Below are 27,926 nucleotides of genomic sequence, written 5' to 3'. Positions count from 1 at the left end.
CATGCTTAAGAAACAGTGACGAGTCTTTCAAACACCTTAAGAAATGGACAAAATCAGAGAACATTACGCTTAACCAGGTGAGTCCATTGCATAAAGATAAATGACAGCATTATTAGAAAAATAATCAAGGATAAGACTTTAAAAACTACGATGAGGTTGGCTGGGGCTGGCGGCTAATGGGAGGTGGGGGAGGGGAGGAAACTATGGAGGGAGAGTGGGCGAAAAACAAATGAACAAAGACATATTTAGGAGTTAAGAAAAAAATCATTAAAAATTCAAAAGGGAACCCATAGATTAGGTAAAAGAAAAACCAATTGGCCAGTGATCTATCAGAGAAGGGACTGATCTGTAAAGTGGATGGAACATGCCAACACGTCAAGCAGAAAAAGGCAAACAGTCCAATTTAAAAAGGAGAAGACAAGAACACACCAAATGAGACACCCGGGCAGCCAGCAAACATGCAGAGAAGCCTCTGCTCACTTGCCGCTCACGTGATGCGAATCCAAAGAACCAGGCGCTGTCGCCTCCGCCAGCATTCACAGGAAAGCTCAGAGCGCAGAAAACAATGAATCCAGAGGAGTTTGCAGGGGAATTGGAACCCTCGGCCCTGCTGATGGGGCTGCCACACCGCGCCACCGTGGTGCCAGCGGCACGGCCCTGCTTCGCTGCTTCCTCAAAACACTGAGCCTAGGAGTCTCCTATGATCCGGCAGTCCCTCGACGCAGTACACATCCCGGAGAAGCACAGGCTGAGACATGAACAGATACGTGCACACCCACATCTGACACACTCATGACAGCAGAGATAAAAACAAGCGCCACTGGTGGGCATTGATGCAAGCTCCCCACCACAGAGCACGAGGAGCAGTGATGCGCTCCACAGGACGGACCTGGGAAACAGGATGCTGGGGCACGGAAGGACTAATTGAGTGAGATCACTAATTTAATCACTAATTTTCATCCAAGAAAAGAAAGTATAATGCTCAAGGCAGACATGTTCCCCTAGTTATGCTATTGCTTGGTTTTAAGAAGATTTCTAGGCAGAGTTCAAGTCTTAAAAGTTATCTCTAGGCAATAGTTTCGGAGGTTTGCCAGATCCTCATGGCTGCAGAAAGTCTGGAATCCGTGAGAATCTGAAATCCTGTTCTGCTTTCTCCCTACTTCAGTCTGTATTCTTCCACAGAATATTCGATCAAATGATCAATAATGGTACTTGGGTGCCACCCAGTTCTTCCGGTCTCATTATAAAGAAGGGGTTGTCCACAGGTAAACTCGCCTCACATCCACGTCTGCCTTCCATTGCTGCTTCTGTGGCTGAAGGAGAATAGAGACCGGCTGCCTGCCTCCGATGGCCGCGTGCTCGCTCTAAAGCCTCCGGTCCGACACAGCCAACAGGTGGCGACCTGAAGCACTAAACACACGACTGCCGATAGACCGGGATGTCCCACGTAACCAGGACCCGAACCACAGAGCCATCGGCTCCCAGACTCATGCAGCCTACCACCCCCTTCTCAGAACCCATTGCTCAGCCCCGGCCTGGGATCACATGGTCAGTGTGGCCTGTGCAGCCTCCCTGCCTCCTCCCCCCACCGCCCGGGGGGCCTCACATGCTTTGGGAAGCACTGCTGTGAACCACGGAACAGAATGCCGTGAGGTGGTCGGCTGTGTGCAACCGCCTCGGTAGCTACAATTGTTGCCGTTCTAAATGTTGCTGCGACACAACCTTTCATCTACGCACAGTAATCCGCTGGGCCACCCCGCCCTCCTGCCATGGACAGATGCCGGCTCACTGGAGGCCTGGAGGCCAGGTCGAACTGCCCCTGTGAGCTTCCGCCGGTGGCGGTCCACGGGAGGAGAAAGCCCAGTCTCTGTCCTGGGAGCGGCCGCGTCTCCAGCTGCTGACCCTGCAAATCACAGCCCAGAGCTTAACCAGGGTTCCACCAGGCTCCTCTGCCTGCCCTCCGGGAGGCAGTTTCCTGTCGCCATGCGAGGCCTGGTGGTGTGGTTATGCTTTGGGCTGCGATCTGTGTGGTCAGCGGTTCAAATTCACAAGCAGCTCTGCAGGGAAAGACTGGGCTTTCTACTCCCATCAACAGGAAACGGCCTGGGAAACCCAGGGCAGGCCGCTGTGAGTCTGCAGTGACTCGGTGGCAGGGAGCCTGGAGATTTTTATCACCGTTAATGTCGCCATTCTCTTCCCTCTCAGTCCCAGCCGAGCGCTGACGGGCTGTGTCCCTGTGCCTTTGCCGGTCTGGTTTATATAAGGGGTGTGTGTCACACAGTACAGGTCTTTTGGTGACTGGGCTTTTTTGCTCGAGCTCCGTCCGGAGGGCAGCCTGCCTCGCGACGTCATTTGTCCTGCTGGCTATGCTCTCCGGCACGCTGTGCAGCTTCCCAGCCGCGTGGGCCCTCGTGTGGCACTGGCCCAGACTCTGCCATGGGGCTGTCTATAGCTTCACCGGCACATCTGGGGGGGGTGGGGGGCAGACTGCTAGCTCCTTCTTCCCAGAGATCTTCAGAAGCTCCTCTGCTGCCCCCACGGGCGCCGGTGTTTGAAATGTCCGTGGTCCAGCTTCCGGCACCCGTGACATGACATGGCAAGCTGACCGACAAAGGTGGGGCTTGCAATAAAGTTATTTCAAAAATGAACACAAGAAGTTTGACCTATTTTACTAGGCTAGTGTCCATAAATGTTTAATTCCTGTGATTTAAACATAGTGTTCATTTCTGTTTGATTCCTGAAATTCCAGTCATTTTCAGAACCTGTTGTGGTGGCACAGTGCATTAAGCGCTGGGCTGCTAACCTCGAAAGTCAATGGTTCAAACCCACCGGTAGCTCTGAGGGAGAAAGTTGCAGCTGTCTGCTTGCGTACAATGGGCAGTCTCATACACCCTTGGGAGTTCTGCTTAGTCCTATGGGATCCCTGTGAGTCTGGGTCAACTCAACGGGGAAGTTTGGGTCGTGGGCTTACATTACGCCTGTCCAAAGCATGCGCTAAATTGACAGACCGGGATTCTGTGCCTCGGCCGTCATGTGATGATCTCTCTCAAGGTGCACTTTAAGGGACCAGACCGGCAAGAGCACTAGGGGCGGGTTGCAGTACATCCCAACCTGGCACAGCCCTGGTCTGCCAGCAGGGGAGTTCCCCGTGGAGGCCTGCAACACTTTTGATCTTAGAAGAGATGGAATGAGCAAACCGGCACAGAGCTCAGAGGGCCCCACTACCACTAAGGAGGAGGAGCCAGAAGTAGACCATGTCTAGGAAAATGGGGAAAATTATCTGGGAGAACTGAATCAACATTACAAACCAAAGATGAATGTTCCTACTATTTAAAGAGCAATGACTTTCTGAGAAAATATGAACAGACACTTCATATAAGAGGAAATGAAAATGGTCCTTTGCTGCATTTTTTAATGTTCAACGTAAGACAAAAGCAAATAGAACTGCGGTGGTTTTAAAATACGGAAAATCAACTGTCCATTCTGTTTGGACTAAGCTGAAGCAGGTCCGGGCCCTGCAGGTCAGCAGCCAACTGCGCCAGATAAGATAACCGCCGCCCGATGAGATAACCAGTGAAACCCGATGTCCCAGGTTCAGAGAAAGCCGCAAGGAGTCGACAAGCAATTCTCATTCTCAGAGTGTCCAGACTCCATATGCTAATCGCCGTACATTCCTCACCACCCCTTTGAAAACCCAAGCCCCCAGTTGTTGAGCACGACTTCCCTGACCTGTTGACCTAGGTCATGGAGGAGCTTCCCCAAGAATAAAGCTATTTCTGTGTCTGCTCTCCCTTGTCCTGTCAGTTAGGTGTGTCTGTCTCCCTGTGCCTCAGTTTTCCCTTTACAGGTCCCTCAGAAGGATGCGGGTCAGAATCAGGAGAAGACTGACGAACACAGATGGCGGCACAGCGTTGCTGTGAGGAGTGAAAGGAGACCCAAGTCCTGCCCGGTGATGGTCAAGGATCCGGCCCGGTGATGGTCAAGGATCCGGGTTCAGGGCGGATTGCGAGTCCATGTAAGGAGTCAAGAAACCCTCAGAGCGGGACCAATGAACACCCCATGACAATGGTGTCAGGACTTCGTTTCCGTGGATCCACGATCAATACTCACGGAAGCAGTTGTCAAGAAATCCCGCGACATACTGCACGGCGCCACTCTGTTGCAGAGACTCCTGAAAGGTTACAAAGCACAGGAGGACTGAGTTGTGCCCCCCTGCCCCCGTGTCATTGTGACTTCAATTGCCTCATGGGCAAGGATAAAGACACGGAAGCAGAACTGATACCTCGGAACTGTTGTTGGCAAGGACGACTGAATACACCGAGGACCCCCAGAGAACAGCACGTGCACCGTGGGGGAGCTACAGCCAAGGTGGGCTCGGGAGCAGGGGTGCCGAGACGTCATCGTGCGTTCTGCGGGTAGATCTGTTCTTTGGGGGAGCAGACCCGTGGGGAAGGACATGGTGCTTGCTAACGTCAGTGGAGAACATATGGCTTGACATCACGGCATCTAACACGACAATGGTGGGCGGCTGTGCTCTTCAATAGGAGTCCCTATCTTGGAAAGACAAGCTGAAATATTTGTCTATAGAGGTGCAAGTGTCCGTTTGCTTTACAATCATCCAGAGAGCGTGGGAAGAAGTGGGTGCATTATAAACAAAACCAGAGGCACCCTGAGTCAATGGTGGGCACTTCTAAGTTCGTGGATGGCCATTGTGTCCACAATGAACTCAGGCATAAAGCAGGATGACGCAGACAGGGCAGGATCGGGCAGTGCTTCGTCCCGCTGCATGCTGGGCACTGGCTGGATGGCACCCCAAAGCAACCACCTTTGTGCCTGCTTGAAATTGTTCTTTCTCTTGCTTAAAAGTGATTGGCTTCTTTGTGGTGGTGAAATATATTTGGCACCGTATTTGCTAATTCCATAATAATGACTGTTTTAGTCATGCTGGGCATTACCCATGCATATCTTTGCCCTCTTTCCCATCCCTGGTAATCAGTAATAAACCTTGGTCTCTATACATTTGCCTATTTTAGATATTTCATACAACCTTTGCTCTTCTGAGATTGACACTTTTGAGCCTGTGTTTCATCTTTAGGGTAAAGCTAACTCATTGCCATCAAGTCAAATCTGACTTATAGTGAGTGACCTTTGGGGGCAGCCCCTCTAGGTTTCTGGGGCTCCTATAACTCTTTACAGGAGCAGAGCACCTCATCTCTCTCCCAAAGAGTAGTTGGTAGATTTGAACTGCTGACCTAGAGGTTTGTCGGCTTACACGTAACCCACTATGCCACCAGGGCTCCTTCAGGCAAGGTCCTCCCAAAGTGAAGTTCTGGCTCAAGGGTCTTTTCAGCGGCTTATTCAGCCTGTCGAAATGGACCCCCAAAGGACTGTGGCCAGTAGACAGTGACAAGGGCAGGGTTCGTGTGAGTCTGGAACGTTGCAAACTGCATATGTCGATTAACCAGCCAAGACCTGGATCTCCTTATCCTCTGTCTATTATTTCTGTGAGTACAGGGGAGGCGGCTTCAAACCGTGTGTGCTGACCAGCTCAGCCCTGTTGGGGGGTGTTTATTGCCCCCCACCCACCTATGCTGCATTGAGATCATGGGAGACTTTCTCTTTCATTCATTTTTTTATCAGGAGATATTAGATTTTGTGACTTCTATGAAAAGTGAACTTCCTCCACCACCTGCATGTTGTCCAGCGTGAGGTTTCCACACGCGTGCAGTCACATGCGTGCAGTCACACCTGCCTGCGTGTTTGGGATTGCTCCTTTCTGTCAGAGGCCTAACAAAGATTCCCGATTTCCTTCTAATTTGATGTGTTTTCCTTCTGAAAATGGGCTGCAATTCCTGTGGAACAGACTCCATGTGGAATACTGAAGAGGATTTCAATGATCCTTCATGGTTGTTGTTATGGATCGCCGAGTCGATTCCGACTCCTGGCTCCTCTGGGTACAAGCAGTCTCGCTGGGCACCCCACCCCAGCCTCACGGGCGAGCTCCCGGCTGCGGCCACCTTGGCAGCTCATTGTGCTGACAGTCTTCATCTTCTGCACTGGCCCCCACTTGACCATCACGCTGGACTGTCCACACTCCATGCATGGTCCCACTGACAGAGGGGATTTCAGTGAATCTTTACTTTGCCTGTCGGTCTTAGGCCTTCCTTGTAACAACGTTGGCTCTTCTGTCCCATTGTCCACAGCTTGGCACGATCCGCTCTGCTCCACCAGGACCATCAGCCTCAGGCCTTTCCACTGAGTTGGGAGATCTTTGCAGAGATGGCCATGCTGCCTGCTTTGTGTGTGGAAGGTGAGGGTGACAGCTGCCAATCCATTCACAGAGTCGCCACTGGGACGAAGCCTCCGATCATAGACCCGCAGTGTGAAAAAACTGACCGTTGGACAGAGTGCATCCACATGTTCACTGTCAGCTCGTTTTACTAAGGCAGATATAAAACCAAACCAAGCACACTGCCGTGCCGAGTCGGTTCTGACTCATTCCTATCATCTTAGCGTTTGTTTCAGGAGCGCTGGGTGGAGAGTAGTGACCCGCTGGGCTGCCAGCTGAAAGGGCCACCATTTGAAGCCAACATTCGCTTCGCAGAAAAAAAGACCAGGCTTTGTGCTCCCATAGAGCGAGTCTCAGAAACACCCAGGGCAGGCCCACCCTGTCCTGGGGGGTCGCTGTGAGTCGGCATCGGCTCGATGGGCAGTGAATAAAGTGACCGGAAGGTTGGGGAAAATAGAGAGACAAGAGAATGTTCTAAGTGGATTGTGGTGACGATCGATCGCACACCTTTAAACACCTATTCCAGCCAGATTGAATTGGAAGGCACATGAATTATGTATAGACAGGCGGTTAATAAACAGATACCACGAACAAAAGAGAGACAGAGGGCAGCAGTGCTCGTCCTCAGCACGAGTCCCCCGTTTGTCCCAGTCAGCTCCTTCTCTCAGCGACACACTTGGACAGTCTGTCTCTTTTTACACTGGGAATTGGTCAAATCTATACATTTGCTTGAGTAGAGCGTGTTTCTTTAAACTATTCCCCCAAGTGGGACTCACCAAAAGCCTCTCTACCATTGAGTTGCTTCTGACCCACAGTGACCCTGGAGCGCAGAGTAGAGCTGCTCCTGTGGGTTTCTGAGACGGTAGCTGCTTATGGGAGTAGAAGGCCCCGTCGTTCTCCAGAGGAGCGGCTGGTGGCTTAGAACTGGCGACCCCGGGGTGAGCAGCCCGACATGCAACCTCTGTGCCACCCAAGCTCCTCTGGGTGGGCCTAGACCCATGGAAACAGGGTGGACTGCGGGGATTTCTACCCATGTGCTCACACATGAGTGTAGTACACACTGGGGCAGCTATGGAAACCTCTTGGACGTCAACAAACCTTGAGGGAATGGGTCCCCTGCCGGGCCACGGAGCTCAGGGCTATGGTCTCAGGGGACACCAGGTCAACTGGCAGAGCGTTGCCCACAACGAGAGTGTGTTCTATCCTTCTTTGGCAAGTGGACCACTGAGAAGCTGCTTTGTCAGAAGCACGGGACTAGACATTACAGATGCACGTAAACAGCAGACTGATGGACCACACAGCATCAACCCCATGACCCTGAGACCAGAACGCATGGTGACCAGCGGCCATTACCAACTGCTCTGGAAGGTCCTGCATAAAGTGAGGGGGGAAGGTAGAACAAAACTCAAAGTTATTAAAAGACTAGGCTGTCAGACAGAGGCTAGTGGAGCCCCCAAGACTGGCCCTCAAATACCTTTTAGGTTTTTAAAGGCACCCGCCCTCGCACGCCTCAGTTTTCAGCCAAACTGCAGACAGGTCTATCAAGGAAACAGTGAACGAGGCTGGTAGAAGCAGTCACCCATTTAAGATAAAAAAAGCCAGTGCGTGATAGTTAGGGTTTATTGTGCCAACCTGGCTGATAAACACAGGTGGGATTGATTGAAGACAGCGCGATAAATGGCTGAGTCTCACCTCTCTCATTCTCTGACAGTCAGACCAGTGTGCAGCTGCCTTAACTAGCTCTTTGCCTCAGCTGGCCAGGCTCACTTCCTGTGAGACATCCCTGAGGAGAAGTCACGTGGACCCACCCTGACGCAGCCCTGGGTGCTGGAGCAGCCGTGTGGAGACCCTGCCAGCACTGAGATGCTTACATACGCAATGATTCGGCTTTCCTCCTGCAGTCGGCGTCATTGTGTGTGTTTTGTGAGACTGAGGAGGACTTTGTAGATCAGTGTCGGACATATGGACTAGTGTCGGACTTATGGGCTTGGACAGCACTGGGTGGGAATGCTTTCTTAAGGAACACTCAGCCCTTATATAAAACTCTAGATCCATATGAATGTTTGTGGATTTGTTTCTCTAGTTTACCCAGACTAACACACAGCGTTTACCTATGGACAAAGGTTGGAAGCGGAAGCTGTGTTGGACAGGGTTCTCTAGAGAAACAAGACCAGAACACTTATGATTTTATACAACACGAAGGAATTTAACAGCTAATTAGGCCACATAGCAGTACAGAGAGCTCAGTTCAACTCACTTCCGGGGAACACTTAATGTACTTAATGTACTGGAAGTCCTTCAACTCACACGAGCCTCTGGGTCCAAGGTCAAGGAAGCAGACAGCTGAGTCCGACCACAAGCGGCAAACAGCAGGTTGGGTCACCAACAGTCAGCCAGACGACAAAGTCCAACAGTCCCCAGCTCCAGCAGGTGCACACCAGCAGTGTGCTGAAGCAGGTCTCCCAGGAACCTCAAGCTCTAGCGACACGATCCACAGGTTGGCTGTCCCTCTCACGAGATGAGGCAGAGAACTAACAACCACACTGGTCTGATCACCAGAGAGCAAGCGCGAGAGGGGCGGAGCTTGCTGAGCCACTTATCTCTCTACCTCCAATCAAACTGCAGACGAATCCCTTATTAATCTCACATGTTCCTATTGGCCAGGTTGGCACAATAAACCTACCTGCCACAGAAGCCTTAGGAAAGATGGAGGGGTGCGCATAGGAACCGGGAGGAAGTGGGATGCGGGATACTTCCCTGTGGAGATTGCAAACAGAGAAGAAACAAGAAGGTTATGAATCGTTGGATGGAAAGTATGTTTACTCTGGAGACCTTCATCCAATTCACAACAAAAAGTGGGAAAAAAATTAAATATTCTTTCCAAAAGGAACATACTTGTTTCCGTTCAGTCAAAGCTTCACCAAGGTTTGCTTGTTGGACAGGTTCATGTTTCAATCCCAGTTGTAGCTCTTTTCTTGATACATTATAGATTGTGCTTCAAGTCTGGGGGAGGGCTCTTCCTATTGCCTCTCGCTCCTGGATTCTCCCTGACAGAGGAATCACATGGACTGCATTTACCTACAAGCAGGCTCTCTTATCACACCAGAAAATTGTTTCCTGGTCGTTGTTTGGGGTTTTCTAAGAGCACGAGTAGTTTTGACACTTAAATTTGTCTGTTACTCTTGTCTGTTAAATTCAGGGAGGGAGGAGGGAAAAATTAATGACATCACTTTGGCCAGACAACTGATTGGCTTGAACCTCTACTTCCATCAATTCTAATGTTTTGGGAACACAGTTTGTGATTTGGGGCTGTTGCCATGATACCTTGCAAAAATAGAAATGTAAACGCATGACTCAGATGTAGGCTGTGCGGCACACCGACTCTCGCCCAGTTTTGACATCACAGGTCAGGCGAGGTGTGAGAATCCTAAAATGGAAGGAAAATGGAAGAAATTAGGTGACGTATTGAATTAGTGGGTGCCCGGATGTCTCAGCCCATTCCATAGTTAATTGGCTCTATCTTATCACTTTTATACAGTTAAAAATCACTAAGACAATTGCAAAGGCGTAGGCTTTACGGAATTGAGCTAGCTTTCATCTGAGATAAGAAATGAGGTCATTCCCTCCTCCTCCTCCTCCTGCAAGCCTTTCTGGATCCACACACAGGGCCCACCTTCTCCTCCATCCCGGGAAGGAGCATGGTGCTCAGAGCTCCTCTGCAGGGAAATCCCCAGGACAGTGCGGGTGGGGGGTGGAGGAAGATGGGAGCCGGGACTTCGCTGAGATCAGGAAGTCTCCGAGGAGCTCGGGGGCCTGTGGGGAGAGAACGGCTGGAAGCCCTGGCAGAGGAGGGAAGGGAACGGAGTCTCCACGCATGCTCTGAGCTCAGTGCACGTTCCCGCGTAACAGGCCGGTGCTCCGTCTCACGCTGGCCGCACCTGGCTGCTTCCAGCCAGCAGAGCTCATCAGTCCACGGCCCCCCACGTGTGCCACGGCAGAGCGGGCTCCGTCAGGCTGCCACGGCGGAGCTTTCAAAAGTCAACCCACCCTGCATGCCCTTCCCCCAGAGTCACGGTGTTTATTTTTTTTAATGTTTTCTGTTTGTGTGAGGCAGACTAGCAAAAGAAACTCCATTTTTAAGCTGCTGAATGACCTGCCTCCTTCCCCCTCTCATCTCAGAAAGTCCCACTTGTGATTGATTTTAGAATGTTCTCTCAATGTTTCCAGGTTCAGGACACTACACTTAGTTTAGACGATTCTTCAATATATAGTTTGTTTTAATGCTGTTCCTTTTGATGTTGTCATCTGAGTGGCATAGTTAATCTTGTTAGGGTAACCAGGATGTTATAGTCAATTTCAGTATTTGTGTTAGTCCGGGTAGACTAGAGAAACAAATTCATAGACACTCATATGTGTACATGAAAGAGCGTTTTATACAAGAGGAATTGAACACTGAGAAAATATCCCAGCCCAGTCCAGATCAAGTCCATAAGTCCGATATTAGCCCATATGTCTATATTAGTCCATAAATTCTTCTTCAGACTCATGCAGTGATGCCGAATGCAGGAAGATCACAGGCAGTGGGTGGAAAGTCTTGCGGATCCAGTGGCAGTGGAAGCATCTCAGCCCTGATGAGGGTCTCCACGTGGCTCCTCCAGCTCCAGGGCTCTAGCTGCATCAGTGTAGCTCCATGTGTCTGATTGACAGGCTAAATTCTACCCCTTCACTCTTAATTCTCAATTGGCAACAGATTATGTAACCACCATAGTTTTGTTTCTTGTAATGCATACTCTTCCTGAAGTTACCAGAATGCTATAATCAATGTCCTGTAACGCTCCCTAACCCTAAAGAATAGTAATATTAATTTTGCCTTCTGCTTCTGTCCACGCTTGCTTAAGTCTTAGACAAAGGATACATGGTTTTGTTTTGGGGTTTTTTTGGCCTGAAATGTCGACTGGGGACTGCAATCGAAGAATCGCTTTTAGGTTCTAGCAGTCCCGTTGTAACCGAATAGAGTCTTCTGAATGATCACAACATTGCAGGGGCTGTCACTGGTTTGAGCCCATAGCGCTCGTATGCCTTTTTTTCCTGATTGATTTGCAAATACACTAGAGATATTATGTCCTCTTAGCACAAAATATTTCGGTGTGTTGCTCCCTCGGGAGAGCATTCAGTTACATAGAACACATAACCTACACACCTGCGACCTCGTCCATGACCCAGTCTCACTGATTACTCATTGTCCCAGGGAAGTCTGAGTCCAGAGCCTCGGCCATTCTTCACATTTCTCAGCCTGGTCCTTTCTCTTGCATCTTTGTTTCCAATGTTTCCTTTCATGTCTTGTGCGTGGCAACACACACAACCAAGCGTGTGCCCGCTCACACTTTCCACAGGAGCAGCTCAGTGACACCGGGCTTCTTGCTTCAGGCCCCCTGTTAGCTGCCGTCACTATCAGCAAGATCCAGCCATTCCATCTGGAGCAAAGCGAAGGGTGGAGACCAGGAAAACCAGCATCCTGAATAGAATCCACTGAGATTTTCCCAACGGATTGTTCCGGCGCTTGCAGATCCAGCGGTGTTCCTGGTTTTCTGCAAAGAACATCGCCCGCCTGCTGGGGCATGTGCTCACATGCACACATACAATCCCACTGGAAACACCCTCCTCATGGACCTGAGACAGCCACACAGCCAACTGGACACTGGTCGGGGGCCAGGTCAACCATGAAGTCATACAGTCACAAGTCACCAGCTCCAAGTTAGCACCACTACTTTCTGAACCCTGCAGTGACAGGCCTAGTCCCCCATAATGGCAGGGCGCCCACCTCACAGGGCCTTGGGGTGGGGGGGTGGTAGATGAGTTCGCACAGGCAGCTAAGGGCTGTGTGTAGTGTCGACAGTGGGTGCTCAGCTATTGTTAATGTTGCCTCACATGTGTTACCAGCAACGTGTTCCGTAGTTTTCTCTCCCACTGGTGTGTGTGTGTGTGTGTGTGTGTGTGTGTGTGTGTGTGTGTGTGATTGAAACCCCCCCCCCCTCCACTGAGGAATGCCCCACATTGTGCCTTCTCACTTTCCCAAATAGCAGCAGCCCCTTTTCCCTCCAATCCTTCGGACTCCCACCCCTCACCCTGCTGTCCACACCTTGAGCTGCACCCTGCAGCACCCGGTGCACAGGCCACCTGGGTGACTGGCTGTCCCAGCAGGAATGGGCCGCTGTAAGGAGTCCAGTCAGAGGAACATGGGTGCTGCGCCTTGTCACCGCGTTGGACATCAGGGGCCACGTGCACCCTTGCTGATTTCCTGGCCCAATGATGCTCCCAGCACACAGGACTGAGACTCCCCAGAGACGTCGAAAATGGGAGTCCTTATTACAAAAGGAAACAAGTAGAATTCAGCAACAGGCATTAGCTAATTCATAAGGGGGCAGCATCCCAACATCAACTCCCAGGAATGGGGAAGACGGTCATCTGGCCAACCAATGGGAGGAGAGGCGTATCTGTGCTCATTCCGGAGAAAAGGCATCCAACAGAGTACAGAAATGATCGAGCGGTATCATTAACACCATTTAAATTAATGAATGCACGTGCACGTGTGACGATAATGCGACAATGGTGGCAGCAACAATCCCACGGGAGCTGCCAGACGGAGGGGAGGACACAGCACAAGGACCCTCCATGCTGGATCTGCGGACGCCGAGAACACCAGAAGCGTGTTGCCTTGTGCTTCTTTGACCGACCGCGCGGCGCCTCATAACCGCCTCTGGGTGGCCTGGAGCAGTATGGGGATGGCAGAGTAGCTTGTCGTGCTTGGGTGGGACATCGGCCCGGATGAAGAGACGGTCGATGGAATAGAACAAGGGGCATCAGGATCGGAGGAAGGCTTCCTAAAGGCCTGCGGTACAGATGGCACCGCCTTGCTTCTGGAAAGCGAAAACTTGCAGCCCTCGCTGACGAAGACCCAGGAGGGCAGCCTCCAGCCTGCGTGACAGCTCCTTGGCAAGGAAGCCAAATTCCGCTCACCTGGAGAGAGAAAAGGAAGTGTCCAGGATTTCCTCCTGCTTGGATCCACAATCAATGCTCACGGAAGTGGCAGCCGAGAGATCAAATGACAGGTTGCACTGGGCACATCTGCTGCGCAAGGCATCTTAACGAGCTGGAGAGCAAGGACGTCCCCTGACCCAAGCCATGGCATTTCCAGTTGCTTCCTGTGCACGTGAGTGTCGGACAGTGGATAAGGAAGACCACAACGGAAGCGATGCATTTGGATTGTGATGCTGACCACACATATCGGAAGTGCAGCCAGAAGAACAAACGAGTGGGTCTTAGGAACAGTACCATGGACTGCCACAAGAACAGAGCCATCTGTCTTGAAAGGAGCGCAGGCTGGGGAGACTCCACCGCCCTGTGTACTCTAGACATGCTGTCGGCAGAGGTCATTCCCTGGAGAAGTGCTTGGTAAAGTAGAGGGGCAGCAAGAAGAAGGCCCTGCAGCAGACGGACGTGACAGTGGTTGCCAGGCCGGGCTCAAGCATCACAATGGCTGAGGACAGCACAGGGCCAGTCAGTGTTTCATCCTGTGATGTGAAGACAGGCATTGCTATGGGTTGGGATGGGCTCACTGGCACCTGACAGCAGCTGCTCCTTTTGCCCCAGAGCTGTACCAACGTCTGAAGCAGCACCCTGCCCTGAATGGCTGCGACAGATTGGGACAGCAGATGACCCCAAGTGCAGCCAGACCTTGAGGGACTTCCGACTGAGGGACCCCTCCCGTGATCTGTGGACTTCCCAGGGAAACGCCATTAGCAAACGTACTTTAAAAGACAAACAGCCCCCTTCCTAGAGACACGCCAAGGGAGAGGAAAAGTGACGTATGGAGTTCTGTGCCCATCACAGGTCCTCATGGAACTGTGGGATGTGTCCAGTGTTTAATGACTGCAAGGTCAGCGGTTTGAGTTCACTAGCCGTTCTGTAAAGAAAGACGAGGCTTTCTGGTCCTGTGAAGATAGACAGGCTTGGAAACCCAAAGGGGTGGCCCTGCTCTGTCCTATTGGGTGGCTGTGAATTAAAATCAACTGATGGCAGCGGTTTTGGGGTTTGGTGCTGTGATAATTAGGTTTATTGGGCCAACGAGGTCTCCATAGGAACATGTGGGAGGAGCTAATCAGGTCACAGCTTGATTGGAGGGCAATGGCGATAACTACTTAAGGAGGCCAGCATCCTCCCTCTCTTTCTCCCTGGTGATCGATGAACCAGCATGCTGCTGCTTGAGCTAGTTCTTTGCCTCATCTGTGTACTGCACTCCCTGTGGCCCCAGCCAACCCAAGGATCGTGTTGCTAGAGCTTTGAGGTCTGCTTTGCCACGCTGCTGGTGCATTTTATCGCTTGAGCTCCAGGCTGGTGGATTGTGTCATCATGAGTCTATCACTTGAGTTTGAGATCCCATGGGGCTTGCTTTGCTAAGCTCCTGGCATTGCTGATGCTGCCTGGGGCCTGCGGCCGACTCCGCCTCCTTGACCTTGGACTGCGGGCAGCCCTTGTGAGTTGAAGGACCTTCAGCACATTAGCTCTTACATGGAAGTGAGTTGAACTGAGCTCTCTGTACTGCTGTGTGGACTAATTAACCATTATATTTCTTCTTGCTAATATATAATCTGTATATTTTAGCAAAATAATATACATATTTTAATGAATCATTTTGTTGGTTAATTGATGAATCATTAATAAACAATTATTAATCATTTAATTAATCACTAATTGGGGCTCTTACAGCTCTTACAACAATCCATACATCAATTGCATCAAATGCATTTGTACATATGTTGCCATCATAATTTTATTTTTGTTTCTTTTAATATTTTATTGGGGGCTCGTACAACTCTTCTCACAATCCATACATCCATCATGTCAAGCACATTTGTATATTTGCTGCCATCATCATTCTCAAAACATTTGCTTTCTACTTGAGCCCGTGGTATCAGCTTATTTTTCCCTCCCTCCCTGCTCCCCCCTCCCTCATGAACCCTTGATAATTTATAAATTATTATTTTGTCATATCATACACTGTCTGACATCTCCCTTCACCCACTTTTCTGTTGTCCATCCCCCACAGAGAAGGTTATATATAGATCCTTATAATTGGTTCCCCCTTTCTCCCTCACCTTCCCTCTACCTTCCTGGTTGCCACTCTCAGCACTGGTGTGGAAGGGATCATCTGTCCTGGATTCCCTGTTTCTGGTTCCTATCTGTACCAGTGTACATCCTCTGGTCTAGTCAGATTTGTAAGGTAGAATTGGGATCATGATAGTGGGTGGGGATGAGGAAGCATTTAGGAACTAGAGGAAAGGTGTATGTTTCATCATTGCTACACTGCACCCTGACTGGCTAGTCTCCTCCCTGTGACCCTTCTGTTAATGGGACCTCCAGTGGCCTACAAATGGGCTTTGGGTCTCCACTCTGCACTTCCCCGCTCATTCACTATGGTAAGATTTTTTTTGTTCTGATGATGCCTTATTCCTGATCCCTTCGACACCTCGTGATTACACAGGCTGGTGTGCTTCTTCCATGTGAGCTTTGTTGCTTCTGAGCTAGATGGCCACTTATTTACCTGCAAACCTTTAAGACCCCAGACGCTATATCTTTTGATAGCCAGGCATCCATCAGCTTTCTTCACCACATTTGCTTATGTACCCGCTTTGTCTTCAGCAGTTGTGTTGGGAAGGTGAGCATCATGGAATGCCAATTTAATAGAAGAAAGTATTCTTGCATTGAGGGAGTACGTGAGTGGAGGCCCAATGTCCTCCTGCTACCTTAATATTAAACCTATAGATACATGCACATTATCTTATATAAATATATTTACATATGTACATGCCTTTATTTAGACCTCTATAAATGCCCCTTGCCATCATCATTTTCAAAACATTTTCTTTCTGCTTGAGCCCTTGGTATCAGCTCCTCTTTTTTCCCTCACTCCCCACTCTCATCCGCACGGACCTCTAATAAATTATAAATTATTATCATTTTCATATCTCACACTGTCTACCGCCTCCACATATATAAAATCATAAGGGGCCTGGTTTTGTTTCTCTAGAGAACTCTGCCTAACACAGGTGCCATCATAGTAGCCGTGGGGTAAACTTTGTGCTAGTAACTGCAAGGTTGGCAGTTTGAACCAACCAGCCTCTCTGTGGGATAAAGAGGTTGCCAGCTCCTGTAAAGATCTGTCCCCTCAGAAATCTAGGAAGTTCAACCCTGTCCTAGGTCGCTTCGAGTCAGAATTCCCTGTACAGCTGCAGGCTCAGGTGACTGTCGCCTCACACAGTTCTTCTAGAAAGGAGAGAAGTGGCAAACTCAGCTACACTGGTGCATCGTCAGCTCCTCAGGGGTGGTCCCCAGAGTGGCTGACACGTAGGAGGCGCTTGGCAGGTGTGGGAGGGACGACTTGTCTTGGTGCTGGTGCACGGGTCAGTGCCAGCCCCCACCCCCACCTCCCAGGGGCAGAGTTCATGTGTCAGATAGGGCAGTGGGGTCACCCGTCCTGGTATCTACGCAGAGGGATATGCCAGGCAGCCTCGGCCCAGCAGGCATGCACCCGGCCTGCACGCAGAAGCACTGGTGGTGTGCTTATGGCTTGGTCAAGGGCAGCAGCCTGAAACCACCAGTGGGAGGTCCACGGGGCTTTCTGCTCCCATGAAGAGTTAGTCTCCAAAACGCCGGAGGGCCAGCCGTGCTAGCCCTCCTACGGTCACTGGTGAGTCAGCACCGGCTGAGGGCAGCCAGTGTTGCTCTGGTTTTAGCAGCGCCTTTGGTGGTGCTTAGAGCAGGGCGGACAGCTCAGCACTCGGGAGCTAACTACAGAGTTGGTGGCTCCACCCAGAAGCCCCTTGGAAGGAAGGCCGGGTGACCTTCCCCAGGTCACAGCCTTAAGATCTTGGGCAGCACAGCTTCACTTCCCATGAGGCACAAGGGGGCTGGTCTCCTGCCAGCACCCTCCCGGGTGATGGGAGGCCTCAGGGGTGGGTTAAGAGTAAGTAGCAGCGCTGGAAATGGCTCACCTGTGATGAGCCAACCCAAGGGTGGCTGCAAACGGAGGCAGCAACCCCAGGGGCCATGCTGTGAGCTGCCGCCTCGCCTCAGGCATGCGTGGTCCCACCCACGGGGAAAGTCCCTGTTGGCTTATGTAAGAGAAAGTCCCCTTCTTTAAAGATCTCCGTCCTCACTTCCAGACACAATGGGGCTTCTAGGTGAGGGACATGCCACAGCTGCCTGTGAAGGCCAGGCGGAGGCATGCACACGAGGCCCCCCCTCTGAGAAGGGCAGGTGAGTCCTCTTCTACCCTGGAAGTCCCCATGTGCTGCAAATGATTGAAAGGTCGGAGGGTCAAGCCCAAAGAAAGGCCCGGTGACTCCATCAGCTCCCGAGAACCCTCGGCCATGGAGACCACCAGCCAGGAGGGGATGGCGGAGCATCTTCAGGTGTGGCAAGTACCCTGGGCTCCCCTGGAAGGGGAGTCACTGAGCATTTTCCCAGTCCCATCGCAGCTGAAAGACAGAGCAAGGCAGAGCCAAGTACTTCACAGCTGAGAGCCTCTTCGGGTCAAAGCATAGAATGAAGCACCTGGTGGAGGTCCATAGACCAGATTTTACATCATGTGTGACGTGAACTTGGATGTCGGACTTGCTGTCATAGCAATGTCATCTAAAGGATGGGTGCCAGGAGTTTGGGCAGGGATACCATTCCAGGGCTTCTTCCTACAGAGGGCCTAGTGGGAGCACCCGCCCCCTTGAGGCTGAGGGCTGTGCTGACAACGGAGGGGCAGACCTGCACCTTGCCTGGGGGTAGCCAGCCCTCTAAGCTCACTTCAGAGAAGTGTCTAATGAGGTGGAAAACTTGAACTCGGCCAATAGGTTCACCCGCTGTCACACTCTCCCCAATTCGCCTGGCTCACAGCGACTAAGGGGTGGGTGCTGCTTCCTGGGCATGGGGGAAAATGACGGGTGCTCACTCACCTTGACCCCAACGTCAAGTGGGCGGCCCTCTAGCTCAGTTCCTGGAGCCCAGGAGACCTGGCCTCCTCAAAAACAATCTTCTCTCAGTGGACTCTTCTGTTGCAAGTTGAAACATGTTCCTGAGAGCGGCCTGCCTTCTTCGGCACGGGTCAGTGATCAAGTAGAAAGCACCGACCGCCCTTACTACATGAAGAGAAACGTGGGAATGACCGGCTGGTCTCCCCTGACTCCGAGATGTGTGTGCTTGAAGTGCCCCGACCATGAGACAGGCTGGTCCCATCACAGGCTTCTGCTATCTGAAACGCCCCCAGCTGCTCAGCTGGAGAAGACGGGGCTTTCTGCTCCCATCGTTGTCAGTCTGGGAAGCTCACAGGGCAGCTAGTTCCACCTGTCCCCTGGGGTCCCTGAGTTGGACTTGACTTGGCAGTGAGTTTGGTTTTGTTTTGGTTATTGGTAAAATAGCGCTCAGAGCATAAGGCATTCGTAATCTCTCATGGTGTGGGATTCAGTAAGTCACACCACTAATTACCCCGAGGCTCGATGACCCTGTGCGGCCTCGGCCTTCCCGCATGGCCCATGCCCCGGCTCTGCCAACCCACCTCTGCATTCAGGCCTGTGGCAGCCACAGGGAACACAGTGGGGGTGTGCGCGTGCGCATGTGCGTGTAGCTTGGAAATTACATGCAAATCTCCCCACGTGCAACTACTGTGGATGGAATGCTGGGATTCAGGATTAATTCCCTGTGGAGTCGGGGCTTCCTGCTGTTTACATGCTGTCAAGAGCAAGCGCTAGTTAAGCACAATGACTCCCATCTTTGGAGGAGTGAGTGACCACCTTCCTGCCCTGAGAAGTGGGGGTCAGGGCATGTGGCTGGAGACTTAATTGGGCCTTGGCCGCCCACTGGAGGGGGGGGGGGGTAGAGTGTGTGTGCGCGTGCAAAGTCTCCACTTGCCTGGAGAAACTTGGGCCCAAAATTCCTGGAAATTCACCGAGAAACCCACCGCTGCTTTTCACGAGAAAACCACAAAGGGGACGCGCAGAGGCACCGTTGCCGTTACCCCGTGGCCTCATGGAGGGCCGAGCAGAGGCAGGCAGGGGCCACAGGGGGGCGCTGCTACCGCCAGGCCTGCAAGCGGGCTTTTCACACTTTTTAGCGTTTGTGTGTGGGCAATTCAGTGACACTCATGCCAATGGCCATTTGAGTGTCAGCGCTGCAGAGCTGAGTGGCTGCACCCCCTCCTCTGGGGACAGAGGAGACCCCGTGTCTGTCAGCAGCTTTCCCAGAGCTTTGCAGAAACACAACTGAGATCAGCGACTCCCACATGCAGTGCTGGGTTCGCTATGGCTCTGCCCCGCCCGCCCGCCCGCCCGGGCTGCCAAACGGACCCAGGCCGGCTGGAGGAAGGAACTCCCTGAGCGGGCAATCACAGCGCAGGGCAGGAAAGACGAGTCACCCACCGCACTAGATTTAAAAGCATTTAATGACAGAGCATATATTTAACAGGTGGGGCAAAAGTCGAGAGGTACAGGTCATAGGACGGAGCACCAGGTCTGAGCGCGCCTCCCTGCTCAGGCCCAGCCTCTGGAGGTTCATTCCTATCGATGCCATTTCGATTGTGCAGTAAGATGAGGATCTCGCCGTTACAATGGTGACAGTGACGGAGGAATGCGCGCTATGTACCAAATAAGCGAGGCAGTGAAGCAAATTATAACACAGTGCGGCAACGCACGAGCAAGGAGCCATGAGAGCAACGTGACTTTGTCCAGTAAATGCTTCAGTTCCACGTGTCCACTTACCGATGATTTAAAGGGTTTATTATACATCTAGTTTTATTATACTTTGTACTAGAATTATCTCAAACATACAATATAATGTATTTCAGCAAAAGAAAGAAAAGAGAAGTTGAAATTACAGATTATTTGAAACCGTGTCAGTCTCCACGCCTCCTCGTACACCGACATCCGGAAAGGCCGTGGGCCGTGTTGGTAAGTGAAGCCGGAAGCCACGGTTTGGTCGGTCGAGTTAACAGGGCACTGTGCTGCGGCGAGGTCAGCCGGCATGGTCTGTCTAACGCGGGCCAGGCCCCCCACAGAGTCAGAGTTACGGAAACCACCAGAGTCAGTGGCAGAGAAGGGGCCCAGGCAACGGGCACGTTGTCTTGTCTGGGAGCTCGTGTCGTCTGTGGGCTTGGGGAGGTGGGGGGGGGGGGAGTGTGGAAGCACCGCTGCCTTGCGAACTAGCAGCACTAGAGGCGGGTTATTTCCAACGCAGCCTCACAAAATTGAGGAACAGTTTACATGTTCAGATCTAACCTATATAATTTCATTAAAAAAAATCTGGTCTCCCCTCTGCACCTCAGACTCTGGTAACTTGGAGATAAAGTGGTTAGGTGTGTCCCTCCCCCAGCCCCCCGGAAATGCTCCATAAATTAAAATTCAAAAAAGGGCGGGGCGCAGAATCAACCACACGGAGGAACGTTAGGCACAGAGAGAAAGAGAGAGAGAGGGGGGGGTGAGGAGGGCTGTGTCGGCTCTGGGCTTGCATGCTGGAATCTCACTGAAAAGGTCAAAGGGCGAAGGTGGAAGGAGAGGAGGTCACTTCTTTTTGCCGAAAAGGCTGAACCGCTTCTCTTTGTCCTTCTCTTTGTCCTTCTCCCGCTTGCCAGGGCTGGACTCGCTGGTGGTGACCACGCTGCTGGGCAAGGTCTGGGCCCGGCTGGACGCTGGCGTGCTCTGGGTGCTGGCGGACACCTCCTGCTTGTCGGGGGACATGGCGGACGAGATGGCCTGGATCCACATGTTCATTTCCTCCTGGGCCAGAGAGGGCTCTGTGAGGGAGGCTCACCCCGTGGACCCAGCATGCTTCACCCCTGCACCCAACAGTACAGGGCCCCCCAGACCTGGCACCAGGCCCACTCTGCATGGTCCCATCTGAGATCAGGACACCTTCCCATGTGAGCATGAAGGAGGAGACCAGTCTAGGAGCCCCCCCCCCCCCCCGCCGCAGTGGCCTATGTCTTGGGGGCACTTACGTCGTCTTTGGCTTGGAAGAGGTACTCATTGCCGTCGTTCAGTCTGTTATTTCACGAGAGAAAGACAGACCACGACTTAATGTCAAAACAAGACAAACGCCACAAACCCGTATCACCCCTGGGCACAGCGCCAGAGCTGCACGCACGCCCAGGCCCGGCCGGAGGAGCATCCTGCTCGGTGCCAGCAAGTCATGCAGGAGCATTCAACACAGTCCGTGCCCATCACAGCCTGGCGCCTCCGCCCCAGGAGACCCCGAGCTGCAGCCAGCGCTAGGGCGGACCACGGCACGCTGGTCACGGCTGCCCAGGCTGTCGGCGTGGCCTCCTGACGCCTGCCTCACCTGAGCTTGAAGACATGCTTCTTCTTCTTGTAATCCACGGCCACTTCACAGGTGGCTTCTCTCAAGCTCACAGGGACCTCGCTGTGGTAGGGGATGCCAGAGGCGGCCGTCTTGGCGTCTTTGTAGAAGCCCATCTCCTGGTTGTTGATGACGCAGTAGACGTTATGCCAGGACCTGGGGGGGGGGGGCAGGGCCGTCAGGGCTCCACACCACTCCCCAAAGGGCCAGGGCCTGGTTGTGGGAGCATCTTCCTTGGGCCACGGCTGTGCCAAGCAGCAAAGCCCTTCACACGGGGACCTGTGCCCTGCCCCCCGTGTGCCCCCTGCCCACACCTGCTCGAGGCCTTCTTGTTGTGGGCCTCCCACTCGTGTTTCCTGTTCAGGAAGCCCTCCATCTGGGCCGAGGGCGCCTCCTGGGTCCTGGCGGGCAGAGTGGCCGCACTCTGGGCGGGGAGGCTGGCCTTGGCCTTGCGGTTGGAGGTGGGGGACGGGAGGGGGCTGGACTCCTTGGAGCTCGACCTCTGCTCCGCTGCCCCGTTGACCATGTCATGCGCGCCGGCTGATTCCACCATCTAGGGACAGCGGACAGGCCGGTCAGTGCACCCACACGCGTCGCCAGCGACCACCCCGCCGACCGACTCGCACACGTGGCTGTGTCTCAGTGCAGGGCAGGAACACCATTGCGCACCCCGCAAAGCCAGCTGGGCACGGGGACATTAGAGGGTGGGGTGGATTAATGCCCGCACGCTGACGGGAGATGAGGAAAGCAAAATGCCAGTGTGAGTCCGGCTGCGCTCTGCACCCTGACCAGACCCGCGTCCTAACCCGGCCCAGGCCGTCTCCTCTCACCACGGTGACAGTCACACACACTCGACCGGAGAGGAGGGACGTGACACAGCAGCTGCCTCCCGGACCAGAAGGGCAAGGCGGGGCAGGGGAGTTGAAGCGAAAGGGCATTTGCACGCGATCAGAGATGCACACAGAGCCACCCCCCGAGATGAGACCAGGCCTTTGGTTTCTGAAACGGCTGCAGCCCCACTCCCCCACCCCAGCCCCCAACACCTCGTCACAAACACATGCAGAAATTAGGACGACAGTCATGCACGTCACATCTACCACCCCAGTTAGGCGTTGGGGATTCAGGAGCTGGAAGGATAGGAGGCAAGTCAAACGTCAGTTGGACCACATCTGCCCGAAGTCGGATCGTGAGTGGGCTGTGGTTTGCGTTAAGGAGCTGGAAAAGCCAATCAGTCACTCAACACCACACGGCTATTTACCCCCGGACACAGACAGAACCAGGGCCTTCCCATCACGTGCGTGGCTGCTCCTGGTACCGTGCCGCACGGCGGTGAGGAGGCCCAGAGACACCAGGCTTCCAGGGGCCGGAGACGTCTTCGGGAGCGGTTCCTTCCCAAGCTCACTTAAAGGGCAAGCCCACGGCTTTCCAGCTTGGGGAACGTGGCAGGGTGTCCACTGCCTGTGTGCTACTAACTGTGTGGCAGCCTGGGGGAGCTGCCCGGGACGTGGGTTAGCACGTTACTAGAGCTGGGGGTGAGGCTGGAGCTTAGTGGGTTACACACAACCTGCACCCCTCCTACACGGACACAGAGTGCCACTGCCCCCTCATTAGACACCTCGCCCCACCAACGCAGCCCAGAACCGAAATGGCACCAAATTAGCAGGAACAGCCTTGACAGGGAGGGGCGGGGTGGATGCTCCCACCTGGGGTACAGCCACGTGGTGGGGCGGGAGGGAGGCTAGTGGTGGAGGCCACATCGGTGTAAACTGTCTGAGTGAGTCCCGAGTCCAGTGCAGGGTGAGCCGGGGGCACAGGTGCGGCGGGGGCGGGGTGATGGCCAGCCTAGGAGACCCTCTCTCATGGTGCAAGTGGGGCTGGGGGCGGGAGCACGGCAACTGGAAAACAAAGTCCGAGTCCACAGAACTCCAGGCAGATGGACTGGACAGCTGCCAAATCTGTCCTGGTGTGAGGTATGAATCAGGTACCTTTGGGGGGGAGGAGAGTCCTGGAAGGCTTGTCCCATGTGAGTCCAGGAGACAGGGTTGGCATGTACCGAAGCTGCACCTTTGCCAGGAGAGTGGCAGGTAGCAACAGCACCCTGGCTCAAGGGCACGGTGACCTGAGACTAAATGCTACCTCAACTGGCCGGGCAAGGCCGGGCAGGGCTCTTCTAAGGGGCGTGGGGGTGTTTCTTTCTGCAGTAAGTTTTCTTTCTTTATTGTTAGAAGGAAAGAGAAAACCCCAAACCAGGGATGCAGAGGAAATTAACGTATATGCAAATGAGCTCTAACCAAGAAGACAAGGGGAGCAAAGGAACAAAATGAATTTTAATGGACATGTGCGGTAAGCATGCCGACAGACAACACACCACTCGAGACAAACATCAAACGCAAATCATATTGTGCTGTGAGCTCCCGGTGAGTACATGGGACCCGCCCCGCCCCCACAGCTGGCGCCTCTGCAGCCGCGAGTCCAGAGCACGCTAGTGGCTGGACACGCCGCTGGGCAGATGGGAACACAAAACGCCCACGTGACAACCAGCAGCACAAGCAACACCCCGCCCGTGTGTTCAAGGCGCATGAAGCAACCTGGCGTTACTGGGCCCGTGAACTTGGCTCTGCGCAGCCCTTCTCCGAGGTCAGCCTGTGCCGACGACCTCCAGACGGGAGGCAGCCGGGGAGCAAGCAGGTGCCCGGTGCCCCAGGAGCACTGCTTCCCGTGGAGCTTGGGGGTGTGTGTATTTATTTTTTATTTTTTGGTCTTCTGGATACAAAAGGCGCCACATGGGGTGGCCCCAAGGACCAAAACTGACACGCGCACGTGTCTGCGTGCACGTGGCTGGAAGCGTCACACACCAGGTCAGGGACACACACTCTAATCCAGAGCCATTCAGCCAGACATGTGATGTGTGGGGCCCCGCATTTCCCGGAGCAAAAAGACTGGCTTCTCTACAAGGAGGCGGTTGTGTTTTACGGCAGAGACCCAAGAGCGGAGCACACGTCCCCAGAACGTCAGAAGCAGACCCTTGGTGTCTGTCTACCTGCCCATCCACAGTCACGAGCAGACAGGTATGCACAGACACACACACACACACGCACAATGCTACACAATGTTATCCTGACAAAAGAAAAAAAAACATGCATCAGGAGATGGAGAGACAAACGAAACTGAATCCGGGGGCCCACGTATCACAGCCTGCGGTCCCCGACGCATCTACATATGGCGACTGGCGGGCGAGCGAGGGACCTCTCAGGGCAACGACGCCCGGCTCGGGCTCGCTCCTTTAGACCTGCGCCTGCTCCCAAGGATCAGGACTTCCTCGGAGTCTGTGTGGCCCTTTCACCGCCCCACCAACACCCCCCTGCCCCCCGCCTCCTCAGAGAGCCTCTGGGAAATGAGAACCCGGGTCTGAGGGGGACCGCGGGGACACCACCCGACTCTGAGACTGGGAGGCACGTGGGCTCCTCGGGATGGGCCAGCCAGCACTATGTTCAAGTAATCAGGATGAACCAGAAATGGCTTTCGCTCTATCGGTTTGAATTTAACCACAAGCTTGACACCTGGAGCATGGCCTGCACATCTGGGGGGCGTGCTGATGCTGGGCGGCAGCTGCAAGTGGGCCAGGTCACGCATGTCGGTGCCCCAGGGACCCAGGTGCGGGCGGCCGCCGCACCAGCAGCAGCGCACCGTGCCCCAGGTGCGGGCAGCACCACCTGACGCACTTGGCAGGACGACCCGAGAGGAACCTGCTGGTGGAAAGGGGCCCGCGGCAGCGGTCTCAGGACGCTGGAGCGGCAAGCCGATCAGGGACACCTTTCTCTGGTAAGAACGGGTGTGTCCCTGGTGGAATGTTACAGTGACTGCGGGTTTGGTTTTGGTACAACAATCTCCCAACTCACACACCAGCCTTCCTAGTCACGCCTAGCCCCTGTGGTACCCACGTTACCTCGGCCAGGTTAACAGAGCTGCAGCACAGGACTGCCCCTGTTAGTGCCACCGGTGAGCCATACCTGTCCGACTCTAGTTTTCATCTTCTTTGTGCTGAAAGCTCACTTAATGTCAATTACGCATCTAAGGTTTTCGCTGTGAAATCTTGACAAAGTAAAAAGCTCACAATAAATAAAACGAAAAATAAGTATGTTGCTTTAAGGCAAACTGGGCACGTGCCAGTTGAGAGGACTCCAATACACACGGGTTAAACGCAAACAACGTGGGACCAGGGGAGCTATGCAGCAAGTGGAAATGAACACCATGGTCAAGCGGGAGGGAGGCTCTTCTCAGCGGGCGCGGTCTCACAGTCCCGACCAGGGCTGGTCACCGGCTGTCCGCCTGCTGTTAAAGTTTTTGTAGTTTTGGTAGGTTTGGGAGCGGTAACTAACCCGAGGTGACCCCTGCTCCGCGGGCAAACCATTCTGAGACACTTGCTCTCCTCCTTTGGAAGGATCCCTGTGGGGGGAGGGGAGCAGGAAGGGGGAGAGGAGAAAACAAGGGTGTGGGGGGGAACATCATCGGTCAATTTTAGGACTGGCTTCCTCCTCCCTGAAAAGTCCCCGTCACCCACTCTTACACCCTTTCTATTTGCAAGTGTCTGGTATGGACTCTAGGGCAGTGGCTCTCAATCTTCCTCCTGCTGCGACCCTTTCAAACAGCTCCTCATGTGGTGGTGACCCCCAACCACAGTGATTTTTGTTGCTACTTCATAACTGTCATTTTGCTACTGTTACGAATCGGGAGACCCCTGTGAAAGGGCCGTTCCACCCCCCCAAAGGGGTCGTGACCCACAGGTTGAGAACCAAGGTTCTAGAGTCTGCCTCCTGGGCGTGGCCCGTCCTCATCGCCTCCCCAGCAAGATGAGCGACCACAAACAGAGGACCATGTCTGCTCCTCACTAGAGCTTAAAGCAGAGGTGTCTGAAGGGCCCCCGAAAGCCCACTGATCTGACCTGTGGGTGTTCTGCAGAACCGCTCCATCACAAGGAGGTTCTGAGTGTGTATGCGTGTGACAGGCACGCGTGCGTGCGTACACGCCCCGCCCCCTCTACGCTCAGCCTGAGTCCTGTTGTGCAGGGCGACAGCACTCTAGCACTCACGCAGCGGTGGGAGAGACTCACCACTGCTGGGACCCGGGCTCCTCCGAGGCCTTGGTGCTGGGCTCCGGGGAGGGGGGCCGCCGCCGCCGCTCCTCTTCCTCTTGCTGTCTGCGCACTTCCAGTAGCTCCAGCTGGGGGAGGGGAGGGCAGAGTGCCATCAGCAGAGCTCAGGCGGGTTCCTGCCGGGAGACTCGGGGCGCCCTCCTGCCTGAGCTCCCAGCCTACGCCAGAAGGATGCGCTTTTAACACAGGAATACACGCGTCTGTTTTAAACCCCAGAGTAGAAACTGGGGGGTGATTTATGTAGGCAAAGGGGGCCAAGGCCAAGCGAATGGCTTTCAATTCCGAGGGTAAAGCCTCGGGAGAGACTGACCACCGAGCAAGCTCAATGCTAAGGAGGACATCAGGGACGAGAAGGACTTGTTTTACGATGGCCCAACTCCAAAGTTCTGGAAAAGGATCTCAGATCCTCGCCCTCAAAATGAAAGCAAGGCTTCTGGGAGATATTTGAGAAGAGTGGACACCCGAGTGGGCCACCTGAGGCTGCCAGAAGCGATCCCAAGTCCAGGGGTTGAGCCTGGGTCCCCTCTCCAGGCCCTGGACCAGAGCCACCGATCCCTAGGGTCAGACGCTCCTAAGCAGAGCAGTGAGGGGCTCCTGGGTCCAAGACTGCAGCAGGTAGGCAGGTTGTCCGGGGCCACCCAAGGCAAGTCCCGCCTGGCCCGGGTACCAACCGTGGTCAACCTCTCCAGGGCGGAGAACCTCTCGTCCCAGGTGGCTGCCGACTTCTCAAATGCCTCGTGGCGTTTGATGAGCTTCTCCACCTCATCCACACTCTGGCCGATCTCCCGGCTGGAGAGGTACGGCTCCTGTCCGAGCAGCCAGGCCTCAGCCACACTGGCGTCCCTGGAGAACTGATGGACCTCCAGAACTGCACGGGGGGTGGGGGGGGTGTGTGCCTGTTAGTGCTGGCACTGCTCTCGGCACTGCCCTCTGGCGGCAGCTGCCTGAACAGCAGCTCTCCTGGGTCTGTACCCAGGTCCCTCTCTGGGGTGGCTGTGCTGCCCTTTACTTTGGGAGCTGGGAGGGAGGGGAGGATAAGGGAGGGGACATTGAAGGAGGGGGACAACCTGGACTAAGGCCACGCTGCAA

The 27,926-nt window shown here is 53.7% G+C and overlaps 1 protein-coding gene across 1 annotated transcript in view; it reads right to left on the bottom strand.

Annotated features, from left to right (window-relative positions):
- Nucleotides 1-19,757: 19,757 nt before the first annotated feature.
- The window catches only part of SPTBN1 (spectrin beta, non-erythrocytic 1), a 181,396-nt gene continuing 173,227 nt past the window's right edge, over nucleotides 19,758-27,926 (bottom strand). Inside the window, exons 30-36 of the mRNA XM_075536114.1 lie at nucleotides 27,509-27,705; nucleotides 26,796-26,905; nucleotides 26,065-26,131; nucleotides 22,000-22,238; nucleotides 21,668-21,841; nucleotides 21,327-21,369; nucleotides 19,758-21,105 (exon numbers count right to left, since the gene is read on the bottom strand). Coding sequence (XP_075392229.1) covers nucleotides 20,890-21,105; nucleotides 21,327-21,369; nucleotides 21,668-21,841; nucleotides 22,000-22,238; nucleotides 26,065-26,131; nucleotides 26,796-26,905; nucleotides 27,509-27,705 — 1,046 coding nt within the window. The 3' untranslated portion in view covers nucleotides 19,758-20,889. The remainder of the gene's footprint in view (nucleotides 21,106-21,326; nucleotides 21,370-21,667; nucleotides 21,842-21,999; nucleotides 22,239-26,064; nucleotides 26,132-26,795; nucleotides 26,906-27,508; nucleotides 27,706-27,926) is intronic.

Source organism: Tenrec ecaudatus, chromosome 17 (genome assembly GCF_050624435.1).
Source record: "Tenrec ecaudatus isolate mTenEca1 chromosome 17, mTenEca1.hap1, whole genome shotgun sequence".
In the NCBI taxonomy this organism is placed as follows: domain Eukaryota; kingdom Metazoa; phylum Chordata; class Mammalia; order Afrosoricida; family Tenrecidae; genus Tenrec; species Tenrec ecaudatus.
This window is presented reverse-complemented; position numbering and strand designations above follow the sequence as displayed.